Source organism: Anarrhichthys ocellatus, unplaced genomic scaffold (genome assembly GCF_004355925.1).
Source record: "Anarrhichthys ocellatus isolate YVR2014 unplaced genomic scaffold, GSC_Weel_1.0 scaffold63, whole genome shotgun sequence".
Taxonomy (NCBI): domain Eukaryota; kingdom Metazoa; phylum Chordata; class Actinopteri; order Perciformes; family Anarhichadidae; genus Anarrhichthys; species Anarrhichthys ocellatus.
The window spans coordinates 1,021,648-1,040,255 of NW_022280093.1; the positions used below are offsets into that span (position 1 = coordinate 1,021,648).

The 18,608-nt window shown below is 44.2% G+C and overlaps 1 protein-coding gene across 3 annotated transcripts in view; it reads right to left on the bottom strand.

The window, feature by feature from the left end:
* LOC116397197 (partitioning defective 3 homolog) overlaps nt 1–18,608 on the bottom strand; it is a 314,996-nt gene that overhangs the window by 127,463 nt on the left and 168,925 nt on the right. For all 3 annotated transcript variants that reach the window (XR_004213660.1, XM_031872427.1, XM_031872426.1), the window contains exons 15-16: nt 17,243–17,378; nt 6,099–6,285 (exon numbers count right to left, since the gene is read on the bottom strand). Coding sequence is in view for 2 of the 3 variants with exons in the window: in XM_031872427.1 (XP_031728287.1) it covers nt 6,099–6,285; nt 17,243–17,378 (323 nt within the window). In the remaining variant the exon portion in view is untranslated. The remainder of the gene's footprint in view (nt 1–6,098; nt 6,286–17,242; nt 17,379–18,608) is intronic.

The following is an 18,608-nucleotide window of genomic DNA, read 5'->3' on the forward strand; positions in this document are numbered from 1 at the left end:
GACGTATTGGGGGGGGGTGGGGGGGGGTGGGGAGGGGGGGGTATGACATGCAACAAACAACAAAATCAAACCTGGAGAAATATGTGGCATGCTCTGTAAACACTCGGCTACCGAGGCGCTTCAAGTTGGACTTTTTAATTTCGAAAAATCTAAACATAATTAGTATTCAGTTTTCGCACCATAATTTAATCATTGGTAAACTTAAAACCTGCAGACTGAAACCCAAGGGCTTCCAAAAGATAATAGATAATAGTCATATAATCAAATCAACAAACACATGAAATAATGCTCTGTATTACTCCTATCACAAAGGGCTATGATCTGATATTAACTGTATGCATCCTTTCCTCCAGCAGGTGGTGAAACTTGATCCAGGTGGTATGCAGGGCAGCTATGATAACAGTATGGTAATAGCAGCCTGTGTGCCACAGGCTAGCTGGTAGTAGTTAGTTCCTGGCTCTCAGTGATGCTGGGTAACACTTCCTAAACTTCAGACCGATGAGCGTGCTGCAGACACCCCAGGCTTTTTTTCTGCAGTCTCACCTCCACGTCGCATACGTTAGAAAACGGTGTGTTCACAACTTAGGAAGATACAGAGCGCTACTGAAGTTGAAAGAGCATGTGTGCTTACGGCTTCATCAGCACGCAAAGGGTGGGTGCCGTGGAGGCTGCACACCCTGCTATCCCGAGAACAACACAGTGAGGATATTTGTTTACCTTTCTGAATAATTTACTATAATAATAATCTACCTATCCTTACACGATGGCTTGTCTTCACCGCAGAAGCTGCCCGGCATAACTGGCCACAGCAAATGAATGGCACAAAAATGACATAAAATGGCAGATTTATTCTCTTTAAATTGGCCAAGTAAAAAAATAAGCAATATGGGATAAAGGGACACGGTGTCCAGAAGGGAGTGTGAGGCTGCATGTTATTCTAAACATCCACAGGTGCACTTGAGCAGATTTTACACTCGATTGTACGCTGCCTGGCGGCCTTTGGTCTGTAGATCCAGTGCTATTTTGTTGAAATGGAATGACTGTGTCCTCTATCTCTGTGGATACATGTACCGACTGCTGCTGATTCTGAAGACAGACAGATGAGACAGACAGGGTTTGACATTCATCTGAAACATGACCACGAACATAAGTGGCAATATATATTTACCGTACATTTAAGTTGTTGTTTTTCTCTTTTACTGTAAGTTTTGCAGAATAGACCAAGTGGACAGCAGCTGACCTGGTCTCTGGTTTAAACATCCTCTATTATATGGATCATACAGTTTATGCTGCTGTAATATTACGTTTTAACTGTAAAAAAAAAAAAATGCAAAACATCTGTGAGTAGTTGGTTCTAAACATTAATACGCGTGAGCACATAAGCAGGGCGGCGCCCCTACCGGACGTATGTTCCTGTTCACATGCCGGCCTCCTCTGGAGACTCGCATTCTCAACACAATGAAGCTCTAACACCGTTTTAATTCAAGTACAAGTACAAGACCACAGCTAAAACCTTCTGCCCTGCATAGCAATTATGTGGGGGAACTGTAAACTTCCGTTCACACAGCAATGTGTAATTACATGAGCTTAACAATCTTGTATTAAGTTATAATAAATTGTAATTACAGGAAACAGGGCGAATAAACTGCCTTGAAAAGGTACTAATGTGGCCGAATGTTGCATTTTAATGGAATAAGTATTGCATTTTTTCATGACAAAGGTCATAAAAGTGGCAGGCTTGTCACGCTCGTCTTCACGAGTACAGTTGGACTTCTTGTGACTTTACAAGTAGAATACCATAGTACGAGGAGGCAGAGAGGTTCTGTTATAGGGAGGAGACACATTCTCACTTCTCAAAGAGCCACATCTACAAAGTTGCTTCAGCACTTTATAGTTGAAGGGGTTGACACACTTGAAAGCTTCTCCTGAGCAAGGAACTTTGTGTTTAGATGTTACATTGCAAGGAAGCCAAGCAAATACTTTAAAGAGCTTTTTTTTTGCTTCATGCAGGACAAAGTTGATATCACCTCTGTGAGGATTAGATAAACCACCAGGGGGAATTCGTATTAACGGGAAGTATTCATCCAGGCGTGGGCTTAACGCAGCTAGTAGGAAAGATCAATTAAACAACTCCTTGTCACTGAACATCTTTAAAACAACGTATCCTCAACCAACGGTTCATGTGATATCTTACCAAAAGTTACTCCTCATTTTTCGTGGTTTTTTCCTACGAAAGCCAGCAACACGTGTCAATTTACACTCATTACATGCATACGGCCTTTTCAAAATAAACTTCCGTCTTCACAGGTTTTGGCAACAAACCTACTTAGTTACGTTTAGGAATAGATCGTGATATAGTTAGTTGGGTTAGGGTAATTAGTTAAGTTTAGGAAAAAAATAGTTGTTTGGATTAAAATACCTAAAAAGTGACTAATTCATGTGACAAATAAATCAACGTTGACTTCTCGTTTCACATGGGGAATGAACAGCGGCCTGCTGGCTGATTGTTGGACCCATCCACTTCTTTACACTTCCTTGTTCATGATTATGTGGACAACTATGAAGTACGGCACATTATGTCTCATTGGTGAAGCTACAAACACTGGATGAGACCAGCCTGTTCTCAATGATATGATCGCTGAGTTTTTAAACTACAATTTCTGAGATCTTCATTTTCAACTGATTGTTAAAAAAACAAAAAAGAAGTTAATTTTGTGCAGCTAACCGTGCCAGAAGGAAAAGACATGGACTGGGATGAAAACCAGGTGGAGACTAGAAACATTCCTCCTGCATCTCAGACAAACCATTGCATTAGGAGCTGCCATGACTACACACTAAATTGTGATTCTGACACTGTTCCACATTCCGTTCCCGAGAGGAAAAAACCTTTCATCTTCTTATTTGTCCAGATTATTCTGCACAGAACCACGATATCAACCAGTGCATGTTATCTGTTTTACTGTAAATCATGCAGACGTGGTCCTTCCTGTTTGGCTTTGGATTCAAACTAATGAAGGAGGAGGCAGACACCGGGAAGGGAGTTAATGCGACGGGTCGGGACCCGGCGCTCGAATGAACTCCGTGCAGATATGCAAAGCAATAACTTACAACCTTTATTTATCCGGTGTAACCTGACGGAAGACACATGCTGCTTTCCATCACCGCCCCGGATCTCACACACCTTTTAACCCTACGCACATCCTGGACCTAACCGATGCAACCACAGTCTTCTACATCTGGCTGACAAGTAGCTGAACCATTGCGATGGATTTTCATTTTTACTGTAACACCTCAAGCCACTTTCACTAAGCTCAACAGCTGATAAAAAAAGGAGAATTAATAAAACAGTCTGTGATACAGCAGCAACTAATAAAAACGTGGATATTAGTATATTAACATTTTAACGGAGAGCACGGGGTTGTAATGTTTATAGCCTCTTTTATGATCATTTGCGGCCTGTAAAGCTGATCCAACAACAATTCATTACAACATGACAGCGCCGGACAAGTAGCCTACCTGTAAGAGAAGGATAAACAGCCGCATGTCTTCACCCAATAAAAACATGAACTAACAGGACCATGTGTGCACGCATACACAGAACACATCCATTAGATATTGGCTAGGGATGTCAAGACAAAGAAAAGAAAGGAAGTAGGTCAATGTATGCGTCTTGTGCGAGATGGGATTTCTGCCTCCAAAACAACCATTTATCTTGGGGGGCCTCCACGTTAGCACACTAACATGCGGGCTATCATTCACTGGAGAGGACTGAGCGGAGGGAAAATATTACTCGGGGAGAGATAAGAATGTAATTCCACAAAAATCTACAAGAGAGAGGTGCGTAGATTGTAAAAGAATGGGCTCTTTAATTGATTTTTGTTTACATTATTCGTTATTTCCCTCATTATAACCACTACCAGATGCTAAAATGACCTTTTGATTACCCCTACATTAATAGAGTAAAGTAAGCCAGGATTAAATTAATTTTACAAGCCAACTGGCTCACTATTGGCTGTTTAAACAAAGTCACATAGAGCGCTGGTACTGCAGACAAGAAATGAATTAATAAAGGGAAATAAAAGAGAAGAGAGAGAGAGGAAATCGGAGTTTGTTAAATTCCATTGGGCGAAAAAAAAAAAAAGGACAAGAAGAGAAAGAGCCTGAATTACAATGATTTTACAAGCCATGTAGCCACTTTTGTGCTTTGTGTATGCACTGTAGGTGTATAGCTGTGGCCTTGGCAAGGCGCCTCCCATGAGGAAGGAACGCTGCATAATACTGGAGGCCAGAGGTGAGACTTTCACAGCTCCGCACAATACATATTCAATAAATAGCGGGCCCCGGCTGCACTGTTGCAAGAGCTTAATTAAAAAAGTAACAGTTCCAATACGTTGGAGTCGGGCTGACCCACATCCCCTGCTGGCTTAGTATGCCTGTTAACGCTGTGTGTGTGTGCGTGTGCGTGCGTGCGTGCGTGCGTGCATGCGTGCGTGCATGCGTAGTGGGATGTTGGGGGCACTTGAAAAAGAAAATGAGAAACAGTAAGAATCACTCTGAATGAGGATACACACTTGGTGCGCTTAAGCAGCTGTTAGCATTTGAGTGAAAAAGAATGTGTGCGTGCGTGCGTGCGTGTGTGTGTGTGTGACTTTGAGGACATGAATTATTCAGAATAACCTTAGGCAGTGGTATATAGCACACTTCTGCCTTGCGCGCACACATCATGCACGTGTGTGTGAGGAAGTTCGAGTGTGGTTCAGCCATATGCTGTGGATCTAATCCACTATGACAAACCTCCGACATCACATGAACAAAAGGCATGCTGAGCAAATCTACTCATTCATAATAAATGTAAGAGAGTGAGAGCGAGAGAGAGAGAGAGAGAGAGAGAGAGAAAGAAAAATACTAAAAAAATAAATAAATAAACCGTGCATCTCTATTCGTGGACTAAAAATCTAGTCTGTGGTTCTGTTGCAGCATGCTACGACCAGCCAATCATAAGAAAGAATAACAATATTCATAAAATAAAGAAATTGTTCACTATAAATAGCAAAAGGCAAATAACAACCTACAATAAGTGGCCTAGCTTTGTCAATCAGACGAGCTGGAGGACATGATTGGATGTCTTGTCTTTACATTCGCTGTACATGTACACTCCATGAGTAATTTCAGAGTGAGTGAATATACTTTTAAGGATGAACAGCTATAACTTCCTGCTCTAAAAGGCTGCCTTTAAAGTCCCAGTGAAACGGCAGTGAGAGCGTCTTTAGCGTCAGTATTCCTCTATGAAACCGAATATTTGAGCGGTGAACAGTCACAAAAGGGATTTTAATCAAATACTTCGCATTCCATTTGAACTGCTAAAAAGAGGGCGGGCTAAAGAATGTGGCGCAACATGGAGCTACGGAGGGCTGTGCTAATAGTCGCAGATTTGATTGGTGGACGGGTGTCATGATATCATTGGTTGAGCTTGTTAGTGCAAGCTTACGTAGGCACACGACAGGAAAGAGGGGGAGCGGGGGGGTCGGGATTGGAGAGGTGGAGGTGCTGTATGAGTTTCTTGACTCACATTCTGACTGCTGCTGGGTCATCCATTATTTAACACACACACAAACACACTCACCTTACACTGCACATTTACCCAAAAGTTACCGACATTTGGGGATTCTAAATGCAGCCATGATGCAAAATGTTAGGACATTAAATGTTATTTCCTGGTTTATTAAAGCAAATAATCTCACTTTGTAATAAATGTGGGCAATAACTTGCAATAACTGAAAATGCATTCATATAAATTCCTGTAAAATCATATATTTGTATTATCTTCCACCAACGTCTGCAGAAACTTTAATCAAGAGATCTGATTCTCTAGTTCAGTCCGGGAAACACTACTCTCACCACTCGTTGGCAGGCCTTTAATGAACAGCAGGAACCCTCGCATACAAACACACACACATAGTGCGCTAACCTAAACCTCCTGTAACTGAAAAATATAAACAACAGCCCGCTTTCTTCCTCGCACGGCCTGTCTGAAGTCCATCAAGTTATAAATGATTCATCCGGACTCCCCCGCAAAGTAAAAACAACCCGCTGCTCACCATTCATTCTGACCGGGCAGCTCGTGGATCCAGGGCACCGGGTCCTCTCCCACAAAGCCCATGTCATCATGGGAACTGGAGGACGATTGGTCGGAGAGATGGGCAGGAAGCGGCGGCGGCCTATCGTCTTCGATCATCACTACGTCGTCCTGAGGCATGTTCACCGTCGGAGAGAGCTGGTAGTTACCTGAGAGAGAGAGAGAGAGGGAAAGAGAGGACATTTATTTCTTCACAATTATACAACACAACATGGCATCAATACTCCAGTTTTTTTATGATTATTATTGGTGTCTGATAACAAGTGGGACAAAAACAGGCTGAGAAAATATGCGAGTGTGGTGAGGAAAAGTATGCACACACACACACTCCTCCACAGACATGTTTGTACAAACATCATTTTATCTGACTTTAGTAATTACCCAGATAATACTGTATACAGAGATAACTTCAGCTGAGATAATTGTATTATGAAAGTTTGGTATCGGGACCTGCCTGAAGGACACCAACATATCTCTAAAAGGGTAAATAATGGTGCTCATGAGGTTCAGCTTTGCAATGCTGCGTGCAAACAACGATGCTGTATGACAAGATGATATCAGATACTGAAGAAACATAACGCTCGTGAACATGGACACAAATGTACACCGCAGATCCAAATGATAGGACAAAGTAGCCATCAAGACCCACAGGAGAAGACACTTAATTATATATTGTGATATATAAAATGCTCCAGAATCCAGACTCTAAATGTCGCTGAAAAAGTTGAAGAGCTGAATAGCTTTATCCATTCTCTTTCCATCCATCTCCAAGGACAAATATGAGCAGGAGAGGAGCTCCCCTGATCTGTATTCTGTCCTGCCTGACCCTCCCTGCTGAGGACTTCTTTGAATCGCTCCTTTGCTGCTCCTCAGGAGTCCAAGTCGATGGGGGAACGCGCTGTCACGGCTGGCGCTCAGGACCAAGGGCATGAGAAGGGTTGTACGACGGCGTGAGCAGCGGCATTACAATACAGATTCGGAGGATTCACTCTGCAAATTGATCGGCGCATGAATGTGTATGGACGCGGAGTTCAGACTCTAACCACACACACACCTGCTTGCTATTAGACGCAGGTTTACAGAAATGCTGGACTTCCTCTGGTCTTTGCTTTTGTTTCCATTATCGGAGAGCCGTTTTGCAAATGTAATAGCTTAGGAACAACCGTGTGTAATCACTAACAGCAGACAGCCATATTTACCCTGGCACGATCCCAACGTGTCTCTGAGAGGCATTTCATTTCACTGGGGCCCGACGAATGATAAATGCATGTTGTGGAAGTAAATCTGAGCACCAATCAACGGGGCAATGAGGTGTTCAGTTATTTGCAGGGATAAGAAGAAAAAAAAGATATATATATATCTACAAGAAAAGCAACGATACAAAAACAAAACAGCTGTACGAGGGAGAAACACAAGGTGGGCTTAGAAAGGTCTCCCCCCCTAAAAAAAACTCTCTAGTCAAACAACAAACAGAAAATCAAGCACAACTTGTGTGTACTCTAGGTTCTTTTTCATAAATGTCCTGAGTGTTATGTGATAAAAGAGATTTATTATACCTTATGTGAATACATGTTCCATACCAAAGCGTTAAATGTAGCTATAGTGGATACAGCCAATCTGCTACCTTACTTTAATTGCCTCTACAAGCCTGATGAATATTATTGTCCTCCCATGAAACAAGTTGCTTTATACCATGACCTCAAAACTTTCCCAAAGCCTGCCCCGGTACAGTACTTGAGCATGTGTTAATTGATTCTTTTGGAAGCCTCATCCCTTTGTCTATAGACTGCTCGTCTAAACCAGTTAAGATGGCTGCCAACACTGTACAGGTGAAATGAAGGCCATATCTCACTTGGGCAGCTTGACAGAAAACCATGGGTAATTGAATTCAACCTATACTGTAAATCAGCGGGGCTGAAGCAATGACAGTGATGAACTCCAGGAAGTAGGCCGATCACTTTCATAGCAGGCAGACCAAGTAGTGAGGAGTTCGATTAGAGCTGGGTGTCAATATTCATCGTTTATCTTTCATCAGGTTTTCGTTCATATCATTATGAGGGCATTTGTGCATTAGAGGGAGCGGGTATATGACATTCAGAGCAGTAATATAGCAGCAAACAACTATTGTCTATTATATATACTGTATATATATAGATATATACTGTATTGTCTTGTATGCCTTATCCTCTGTATAATAGGATGTGTGTCCATTGGGGCCATTCCTACACCGCTCTTTACTTTCCCCGAGCCAAAGAGTGGAGTTACCTCTCGGTTGCATCAGCCACACTGAGAATTTCACTACAGTAGCCGCGTGGAAAGAATTGTGGTAATATAATAGGAAGAGCTGCTTAGTTAAAAGGAAGCGCTATAAAAGCTTTGGTGTGGGTTTCAAGTACACACCTTTGCATTCCCAGTATGCACAATACAACTCACATTCACCTCCCTCATGCCATCACACCACTTTCGCCAACAGAGGACACCGTTTTAATTAGAGACCCCTCTCCCAGCTTAATGAAATATTTCCAGCCAGGACCTCTTGACACAGGTGGCCAGCTCTGCAGATGAAGAGCTGTTAAGAGTCATTCCACTTCCCTCCAAAGGACACCGGCGCGCTCAATACAGGGAGCAGCTAGGTGGACAGGCATAGTCGGGGCCACGTTGATGGTTTGAAAGGTGAAAATAATTAGAGAAACTGCAGCCCTGGCTTTTCTGCAGCGGTCAGCATAATACGCATAAAGGGAAATCACCCGCCACCAATGCTTCAGTGAAGCAAAAGCCGATTTGAACAGACGTAGTAGAAGAAGAAAAACAACTGGCTGTTTGGTTCCCCGACTGACAAAGATAACGAGCTACAAAAGGCAGAGTGGAGAGGAAGAAGACTGTTCAGCGCCTCCAGTGGTGTTTTGGCACATTGAGGTGCTGCTCACTCACTGTTTTAACACCGTTGCCTTTTACCAGCTCCTCACAGTCTGCTCCCTTCCTCTCCCCAGCCAAATCGACAGACAGGTGTACATGTGTGCTAGAGCTAGCTGGTGACTGAGGCGGGAGAAAGTTACGGTTGTTCAATACAGAGAGATGATTCCGAATGCAAACAAGTGCTGGTGAAATGATGAGTGCATTCATTCTCCGTGCCTCGTTTGTAGTCTTCCTTTATGCGTCTCCCTTGTTTACATGATTTTGCCCCGGGAAGGTCATCTGAGCTTATTGTTGAGGCTTCTTTGTTCCCCTATCTAATGGCACCGCAGCAGAAATAACCACAAGCATCTAAAAACCTTGGAGAGCCGGGGACGTAATTATTGTTTTCACCAAATCACAGAACGGCTATCTCGTCCACAATCGAAACGCTGTTATTCAGCCTCTGCAATCCTTAAAACACTGGAGCCTTTCACCCAGTCTGAGAGAGGAATGCAACATTTCAAACAACAACATTAATAGCACGATGCCGTCACAAATGATTCAGCAGACGCACACAGATCTAACAGACGTGTACGTGAGGTCAAATGGGGATAAATATATTCCTCTGATTATGGTTAATGGTTCACAGAAGCTGGCTCTATCGCTGTTTGTTGAAGCGCTTCTGATTCATGCCTGCCATCCATGCAGCTGAGAGAAAGAGTTCTTGTGGCAACACGAGTGTGCTGCTGTGGCCTTTGTCATACTGTAATTAAAGATAGCTCATGAGTCACGCTGACACACACGACCCAGCAACACTACGGCCGCCATCCGTCCTGCTAAAAACAAGCACGAGTTGTTGGGTGGGGCTTAACATGAGGCGGTAATGTGCAGGCCAAACATGATCACAGTGTGATGACAGTGGCTGTTCATTTTAATGTCTTGTTATTGTAACATGGTTCATAGAAAAAAAAAGAAAAATCACTGAAACACAAAAATTGGGGGAAAACATGTTTTTCTGCTAATGCTTTAATGGAATGAGCTTGAAGTCAGCCACATAATAGTCATCTGACCAGCCACTGCATATCTTTTTGGGATGAAACATGCTAAATATGCATTTAGCACACAAAAGCATACGCCGCCCTCTGGCCATCCTTGCTCAGCGGGTGGAAGCTACTCCATGATGTGGAAGCAGAGATGTTCGTCCCCCCTCTGGCAGAGAGTGAAGACAGAGACAGATGAGCTCGATGGCTCCAGAGGCCACCTGGCTGCATCCATCCACACGGATTGGAGCTTCACTCTCCTCCGTCTCTGCCCTCTGACCAAGCGTTGCCCGTTGAAACATTGCACTGTGAGGTGAGAGGTCAGGCTAATGGCCCCACTCCATCTTCTTTGTCCTGCACGATTTCCTCAATCTCTGTCCATCACACACTCTCTTTCTCTTTATTCCTCCCTCCTTCCGTGACACTTTGGCTTATTGATCTGACTGGAGGAGAGAACATTAGTTGATCCGGGCTGCCATGGTTTTCGGATTGCAGCCGGTAATCATCCTAAGCACACATTAGTAGCAACCAAGGCCTCACCGGGAGACATTTCTGCTATTTTCTGAGGACACTTTCACACCTGTAGTTTGGTCCAGACCAAGAAAAACAAATAAAGCATATTTGTCTTTACGTTCTGGTCCAGTTCGTGTATCCACTGACTTTTTACAAACAAAACAAGACGAGTCAACAAGAAATCATACAGATTGGCAGGTAACTGTCATGCTACATCATCAGGACCCAAGTGGAAAATCAAATCCTTTTCAAGCAATCACGTTCCCATTATTCAATCCGCACTAGGGTTTGAGTGACAAGTCAAGTCGAGGGCAAGTCTTTAATGAACCAAAGTGTTCAGGTGAGAAAGCACCGTTACAGCGTTCTACCATAAGGCATCCCCTCGACAATACAATTGATCAGAACATTCAGTTGATTGGCTCGATGCCTTATATACTTCCTCGTAGAGAAACGCAACTTCAGGAATCAGACGCGTAGGATTAGAATAAGGACACCAAACACTGAGACTCCCAGAGACATGTGGAGTTAATCAGTGATTCTCATGGAACCAGTCATAAGCAGTTTTTAGTGAGTCCTGGGTTGGCAGGTGTTGTCATGGTCCCTATGACAACATATTGACAGGATGTGACAATTGGCACTGTATGCTTGGTAAACTGATTTGGTGACAGCTCGGTGCAAAAAAATATTTCCACACAATGAATGGTAGTCGATAATGCAGCCAAGATGCTGTCGCTACTGGCATAGGTGATCTTCAGTATGGCGTCAAACCAAACTAACCACTTCTCTGGCATATATTACCACGAGGAGGCTAAAAGGTTTTCCTATTTCAGAGGTCAAACCATCAGCAGTGTAGAAGGAAGAGCCGCCCTCCCATCCAAGGCTGTTATTTAGCCTTTAAATGCCATTTCAGGGAATATCATTACTGACCACCTCAAACCTTTCACACAAGCAAAGGCTGTGTAAGCCGGGGATATGCACCCTATGCATCCATGCTTAAGACAAAGATATAATGTGTACTTGATACGTTTGATTCCTTTGTCGCTCAAGGCTAAAAGCAAATATCACCAAGTCTTCCAGTAATGCAATGAGTGAAAAATCACTTGAGCAGAGAAGAAATGTAGTGTATGTCCAAGGCGCAATATGGAAGTCAAATACCTGATGCTTTGTTCTTTAATCATCCCTTACAGCAGACACATTCCTCTCGTTTGTTCTAGCTGATATGTGTTTCTTTCAGACTCAGGCAGGAAATTTAAAATCACATTAACTAGACTCTAAATGTGGCATTGCTGACCTGCACACCCACGCGGCTGTTTTCACTCTGACTCATGTTCAGGTTTGGGGCGGAGCTATGCTGGAAATACGTGAGGTCACCAAACGTCACGGACCAATCAGGAGGATGAGGGAGAAAGTTCTCTCAACCTAGCAGGTGCAACAAAACTAATGGGGGAGTTGGAGAGATACTAATCAAGCGCCGTCTGTACACACCCACACAGTCCTTGGAAGAGGTCTAATGAGACAGGTCAAAGCACCTGTGTAGGTGGACCACGCAGCCAAAAATAGAAATCATGTTCTTGCGAAACTATACTTCCAAGGTGCTAATAGAGTTTTGTATCAGTTACATTTTAAGGGTTCTCCAATTTGTATCCTTTTCATACTTCTTTTTCTGTGTCTCTCACTTTAACTGTCTTGATGAAACAAAGATTGAATTAAAGTAATGATAGCTCAATAGCTCCTTTTCACAGCAGCCATTTTGAAGTGTGGGGGTAAACACAGTAATTCACAACATAAATTATGGTATTGTGCATGCTGGCTCACTGGAATGGCTGTGACAAACTTAAGAGAATGAGACCATAATTAATTTGAATCAACATGCTATGGCATGTCAAAATGGATGTTGTGAAAAGGACCTATTCTATAGAGCTGCTTCAGTGTCAGGGTCCTGGTATTGTGCATGCTGGCTCACTGTCACATTTGAATAGAACAGAGCCATCATTAATGTTATAAGTGACACCTGTGCTTTCCCTACTGTGGCAAGTCAAAATGTCTGCTGTGAAAAATAGGCCGATTCAGTGAGCTTGTGCATTAAAATTGCATTTTCAACAATATTTTCTAAATGACTGCATTTTGCATTTTTTTACATTGCTGGTACTTCAAACTTGTTTTAAGGGAATGTGTTAAAAATGTGTATGGCAAATACACCTCTTTTTGGTCAAATAACCACAGCAAATGGGAACAGTAAGCACAAGGAGAGGGAAAGTTCAAGGGTACCACAGTTACACCTCTGTTATTTTCTCACTGAGGCATGCTAATAGCGCTCTCAAGCAATCTGGACACCAAATTAAGGGAGGTCACTTTGGCTCATCTCCTGCACCGATGGCTGATCATACAGAAAGGTTGAGTCTGCAGACTGTGAAATACTGGAGGTGAGGGGACAGCAGGTTCAAGTTCTGGGAGGACGGTCCCACTTAAAGGGGATAGTTTGGGTGTTGTGAAGTGGGGTTGTAGAAAGTACTTTAGCCATAGTCAGCGTAATACCTGCAGTAAATGATGGTTGGCACGCCCCCAGTTTGGAGGAGCAGACAGGAGTTAATACACAGGAGCAAAGCAATGTATTGCTGTGGACGGGGGGCAGCAGCAAAACCTATTTTAGCCACCTGAAAGAAAGGCCCACTTAAAAAGATCAAATATCACTAAAAGTATATGCCATGTTCACTGCTTTACCCTGCTGTCAAACTGCTACACAGTCTATATTTCCGACAGGGACCTGAAGCCATGATCTATGCTCCCGCCCAAAGCCAGCAGACTCCACTGAAAAAAAACAGTAAATCAACCTCGCAGAATGCGGGAGTTACCAGTCTACCCGTATCGGTTAGCTTGTTACTGTTATTGTGTGACTTTAGTTAGTTCACCAAAGTCACACAAACAAACTAACCTAAAATAAATAATGATGGAAAAATCGCCCAAACACAGGATTTTTTGCACCGTCACCTGCACTGCACACATTACATCCTGTGAACACCTCCTTTCCTGTGTGACAACAGCGTGGGTCCACTTGCCTGGTTCCCACCTCCGGCCTCGCCTCCCGCCCCCCCCCCCTTACTAATGTGCCTGTGCTGGGTGCGCGTTCTGACTCAGGCACTCGGCTAAACAGCCACATCCAAAGAAAGCGTTAGTCCGAGGGCCTCAATTTTCACCCCAGCGTGTGGACCCCGCGCCCCGTGGCCCTTTTCCGATTAGACAGGACGGAAGGCGAAGCCGGGTGTGATGCTAACGACCTTCGCGTCAAACCTCGGCTGTCACTGCCCCACTGTGTCCACGCAGGAGATTACACTCAGCCCCATATTTCCATTCGGTTAATTCACCTTTCCTTTCTTTCTGTTTTGCTTCTTTCGAGAGAGAAAGCATCTCTGATGATTCCCGATCCTTTCACCTCAAGGGTAAAAAGGTGGGGGAAAGAAAGCAAGAGAAGAAAATAAAAAAAAGTGTCAGGGACTCATTTTCTTTCAGGGAGTCAAGCAGAACGCACTGTATGTTCACCACCTGCTAGCTGTGGATTCAGCTTCCGGCCACCATGCCATGAAGCGTGGTGTGTGCACGTGTGAAGCTAAAGCTGACACTATCACAGAATCGCATGGTTTACTGAGGCAAAGGGGGAGTGGGATTACCTCTGACTATTGATGAGCTGAACGTGTGCACCCACACACACACACACACACACACACACACACACACAGCCGATTGTTCTGAATGACAGCCCACAACACACTACCGGGAAGATGAAAGCAACCCTTACAATCAATGTGATATGATGGTACTACACCAGCTTAATAGCACCTGTCTCCCTCCAGCGTCATTTGGTGCTTTTCTTTGCTGTTGCCATGGTAATCATAACTCCCTATAATTGATTAAATTATACCTACGCCCCCACAGATCCAATACCTGTTCTCACTGCTTCAGAAGAAAGGCAGCAAGCTACCTGTGACTGCTGGGAGCAGAAGAGCTGGTCCAGTGTCTGATCGATACCTGGGTGAGGTGAGATAAGGCGTCCCATAGGACATTGCGGCTGTTTTTTTTTTAACAGGAAATAGACAGCGTAGCATCACATTGATAGTTTGGCAGAAATAGTAGTTTACAATTTCACTGTATTGACTTGCTGCCATCTGCTATAACTCACGATCAAAGCCAGTTCTTAATTCTTGAGCAGCAAAACCATTCCATCCCTTTTGCCTCTGTGCTTTGGTCCACTTACAGCAGCACAGGCAGCATAATGGAGCAGAGGAGAGGAACTGATTTGGTTAGAGAATTCAGTGGATCAGTGGAAACTGAGCCTAACCTGATGGAGAGGTTGTACGTGAGTGTGCCACTGTGCGCGCAACTTCAGTACGTGCTGTGCTGTGCTGTATCTATGGCCTGCCATATATCCCAGACAGCACATGTCTGGCTTTCTCGATTCAGTAATTTAGCAGGTCTAGATACACTCCGCATCGTGCTGTCAGTCAAGCCCTGGTGGCTGTGTGCTTCCTGACCTTGCCCAACTGATCCCAGCATCTGTCCTCTAACCATTACTGTCACATCTCACACACCAGGCAATATGTCTGAGCCCGTCTGAAATAACATATAGGAGAAGATAGAGAGAGCGAGCAGCTACTATCTTTCTAGCCTGCAGAAATGTACATTTCACAGAACATTTTGTCTGCTTATGTATTGCCTTAATTCAAACTAAAGTGGGTAAGTGTAGTACACTGACATTTCGGTTACATTTAGAAATGAAAAAAAAAAACAATTCACATGTTGATGAATATGAATGCTGATGCTATTTGCCTTTCAAAGTAAATGTTGGGACATTTGATCAAAGTTAACTAGATCTTAGCTCCGTGTGGTGACTGAGACGCAAGGTCGTTGCCACTTGCTTGGCGGCAGAAGACAGAGACCTTCTTCTTGTATACCCAGCGTGCTTTAATGCATTCTGGGGGGGGACAAAATACATCTTCTGCATTTTCGGAGGATTGGATATGCAGTAATTGCAAAATGCAAAACATTCGACCGACCCTTGGTAGCAGCAAATTCCTGATTCTACTTCTCAGGTGTCGATTTGTACCTCAGTGTGGCAGTGTTGTGTGTGTGTTGCTACTCTGACTGCATCAGAAATTTAAATAACATAATTGTGTCAATTCAGAAAGATGAAGACCCGTCACAGAATGTGGGCACGGGTTAATGAGGCCGCGACTCGGAGACAGCCTCGAGACCGAGAAGAAAAAGAACTGACGCTTTCTTGCTGCGAGACAAGCAACGTCAAAGATCTGAGACTCCGCCGAGCTTCCGCTGTGATAACTCACCGCTTTAGCACCCACTCCGCCCCCACCCCTAAAACTTTTCCACTTGGCTCATTTGACACCCACTCCGCAGGATGAAATGAGTGCTGGGCGCCCTTGAAGTTTCAATGGCAAGAAACTTTTCCATCAGCGCGCCCACAGTTGCCGCTTATGATCACAGCGCCGTTCTGGAAAAAGGCCTGCGTCAAAATTTTTTTTTTTTAAAAAAGCCAGTGGAATGAATAAGCCAAACTGAGAGGAAAACCCAAACCAATTGGAGCATATTTGATTTGGGATGGAGGAGAAAAACGCGATGAAAGGCTGAAAAAAGAGAAGGGGAGACGGAGACAGTGGGAGAGAGAGTGTCAGGGGCAAGCCCTATTGATCTGGAGGCTTAATTAACCATCAGATGCCTCTGACACAGCCTCAGATCTTCTATGATCAGTGGCAGAGTGGCACCGCTCTGGGGGAGACGGTGGGGAGGGGATCGGAGAGAAACGGGAGAATGAATGGGAGAAGGGCAGAAAGTGTAGATCATCGACGGATTACAAATTCACTCCATCCGAGGAGAGGAGAACTTAGACAGGCTGGCAGGTGAAAGAGGAACCTGGGAGACAGTTGGGAGAAAAAAAAGGAGGAGAAAGAAAATAGGAGATAAGGGGATAGGAAGGGAAGACGAGAAAACAAGTGCATGAGAACCTACTGTGTGTGTTGAAAAAAAAGGGGCCACTAGTGCACTGCATCACCCCCCTACAAACACACCCCTTCCCACACTGATGCAATCACCTCCACGCACGCGTGCATGTGCGAAAAGATAACGTCGATGTTGAGATGACAGCAGCGGCTAACCGAGGATTGAATTGCCAATTCTAATACACCTGAAGAGGCGAGATCTTAGCCCGCTGATGTCAGCTGGGTGCAATGGAAATTGACCCGAGTGAAATCAGTCAGTAGTGGAGTGAAGGCCGGGAGCATCGGGGGTGACGTTAATCCCTGACAGGTTTGAATAGTGAAATAGCGCACCTTGGGATGCAGAGCGATGAGGGGGGGGGGGATGAGGCTTTGAAGGTGATGCTGGTTGGGGGTTTAAGGGAAGGAGCTAGCAGAGGGGCTGGGGTGAATGCTAAAATGTATCAGGGGATGTCAGTTTACAGACAGCACCAATGTAAGGGCAAAATATATCCAATGAGCAGGTTAGCAGGTCGACCACACTTCCCATCAATTTGAATGGGGAGTGACTGGCAAAAAAAAAAGAAAAATCCAATTTGCCGAGTCTGTCAGAAGTTGAAAGAGACACTAAGGTGCAGAGAGGGAGGGTGAAAGAACCTCACTGATATGTCACTCACCAATGCGTCCGATCGTATTAGCCAGCGGCTCCAAGCCTTCGATGCTTTCATACACGGATTGGGAAATGTGGCGCTCGTGGTTGTCCAGGAGAGATTTCATGGGATGCTCTAGAACCGAAGGGCTGGCAGGGGCTTCCTACAGAAACAAGGGGGAGATGAAGAGCAGACATGGGGCTTACTAGAAGGTACAGTGCCAAACAAAGGTTGCATTTGGTCTGATAAAAAGACTTACAATAATATTTGTGTTAAAGGGCCAATATGAACAATTTTCCGAATACACATTTGCTTTCGTCTGTTGAAGTTTGTCAAGAGACAATGATTAAAAATAACATAATTTTCTACTACTAATATACTATTTTAACTACGGCTAATCATTTACTCCAACTTTTTACAGCATTAATGAACATGAATAACTTATGTTTAGCTATCATCTTGCATTATTCTATATATTAAAAGCCCTGTAAATTAAATTGGGACTGATGTATTGTGCCTTTGAAATAATCATAAATCCCAAACACAAATAAACACAAATAAAAACTCCGGGTACCACATAAACAGGAAGCTATACACCCACAAACAACACACAAAAGAAAAAATGGGTCTGCATGATGTGATGCCATCAATACTCCCGAAACGTGGAACCGGGGCTCCAGCGTCCGTCTCGTCTTACGTGGGTATTTTCTGGCTCAGCAGTGTGAAACGGCTCCTGTAGAAGTCTGAGCCGGATAAAGCTCCATGGATTTCCCATAGGCCGATAGACAGCTGTCTCTAACAATGAACCCCAGTAAATGGACCAGTGACATTTGCCATGTGGTCGATACGCCGCACTGCTGGTTATTGAGCCCACTGTACACTCGGAGCATGTGTCAGTCTTGGCAGGAGGGACACGGTTAGCGGTTCTGGAACCACTGGGCCCAGATACTGTGCTCAGTCTTCAAAAGCCAATAGTGGATTTCTTTTAGGATAGATACTATGGAGCTACCGCAGCAAGAGTCAGAGAAGAAAACAACAACTCACATCCTTGTGCAGAGAGTGAGAGAATAAACCTTGGGCCTTGGCCTTATTTCCCACAATGCTTCATAGTAGCCTGTGGGCAGCCGGGGGAAGGCACTGGAGAAGAACTCCCTGTACAGGACCCATTACAGATAGCTACCTTACAGCGAGGTAGTCGTACGCAGTTCAACTTTGTACCTCGAGCATGCTTTTAACCAGGAGGCCCTGGCTAATATTGATGTCCCACAACACTCTGTTGGCCCCTGGCCAAGAGAAAGGGGAGCAAACTATCAGACAACAACTGCAGCAGGAAGACATGAGAGCAGGATGAAGAGGAGAGAAGAAGAGGAGGGGAGTTTTTGGTCAACAAATG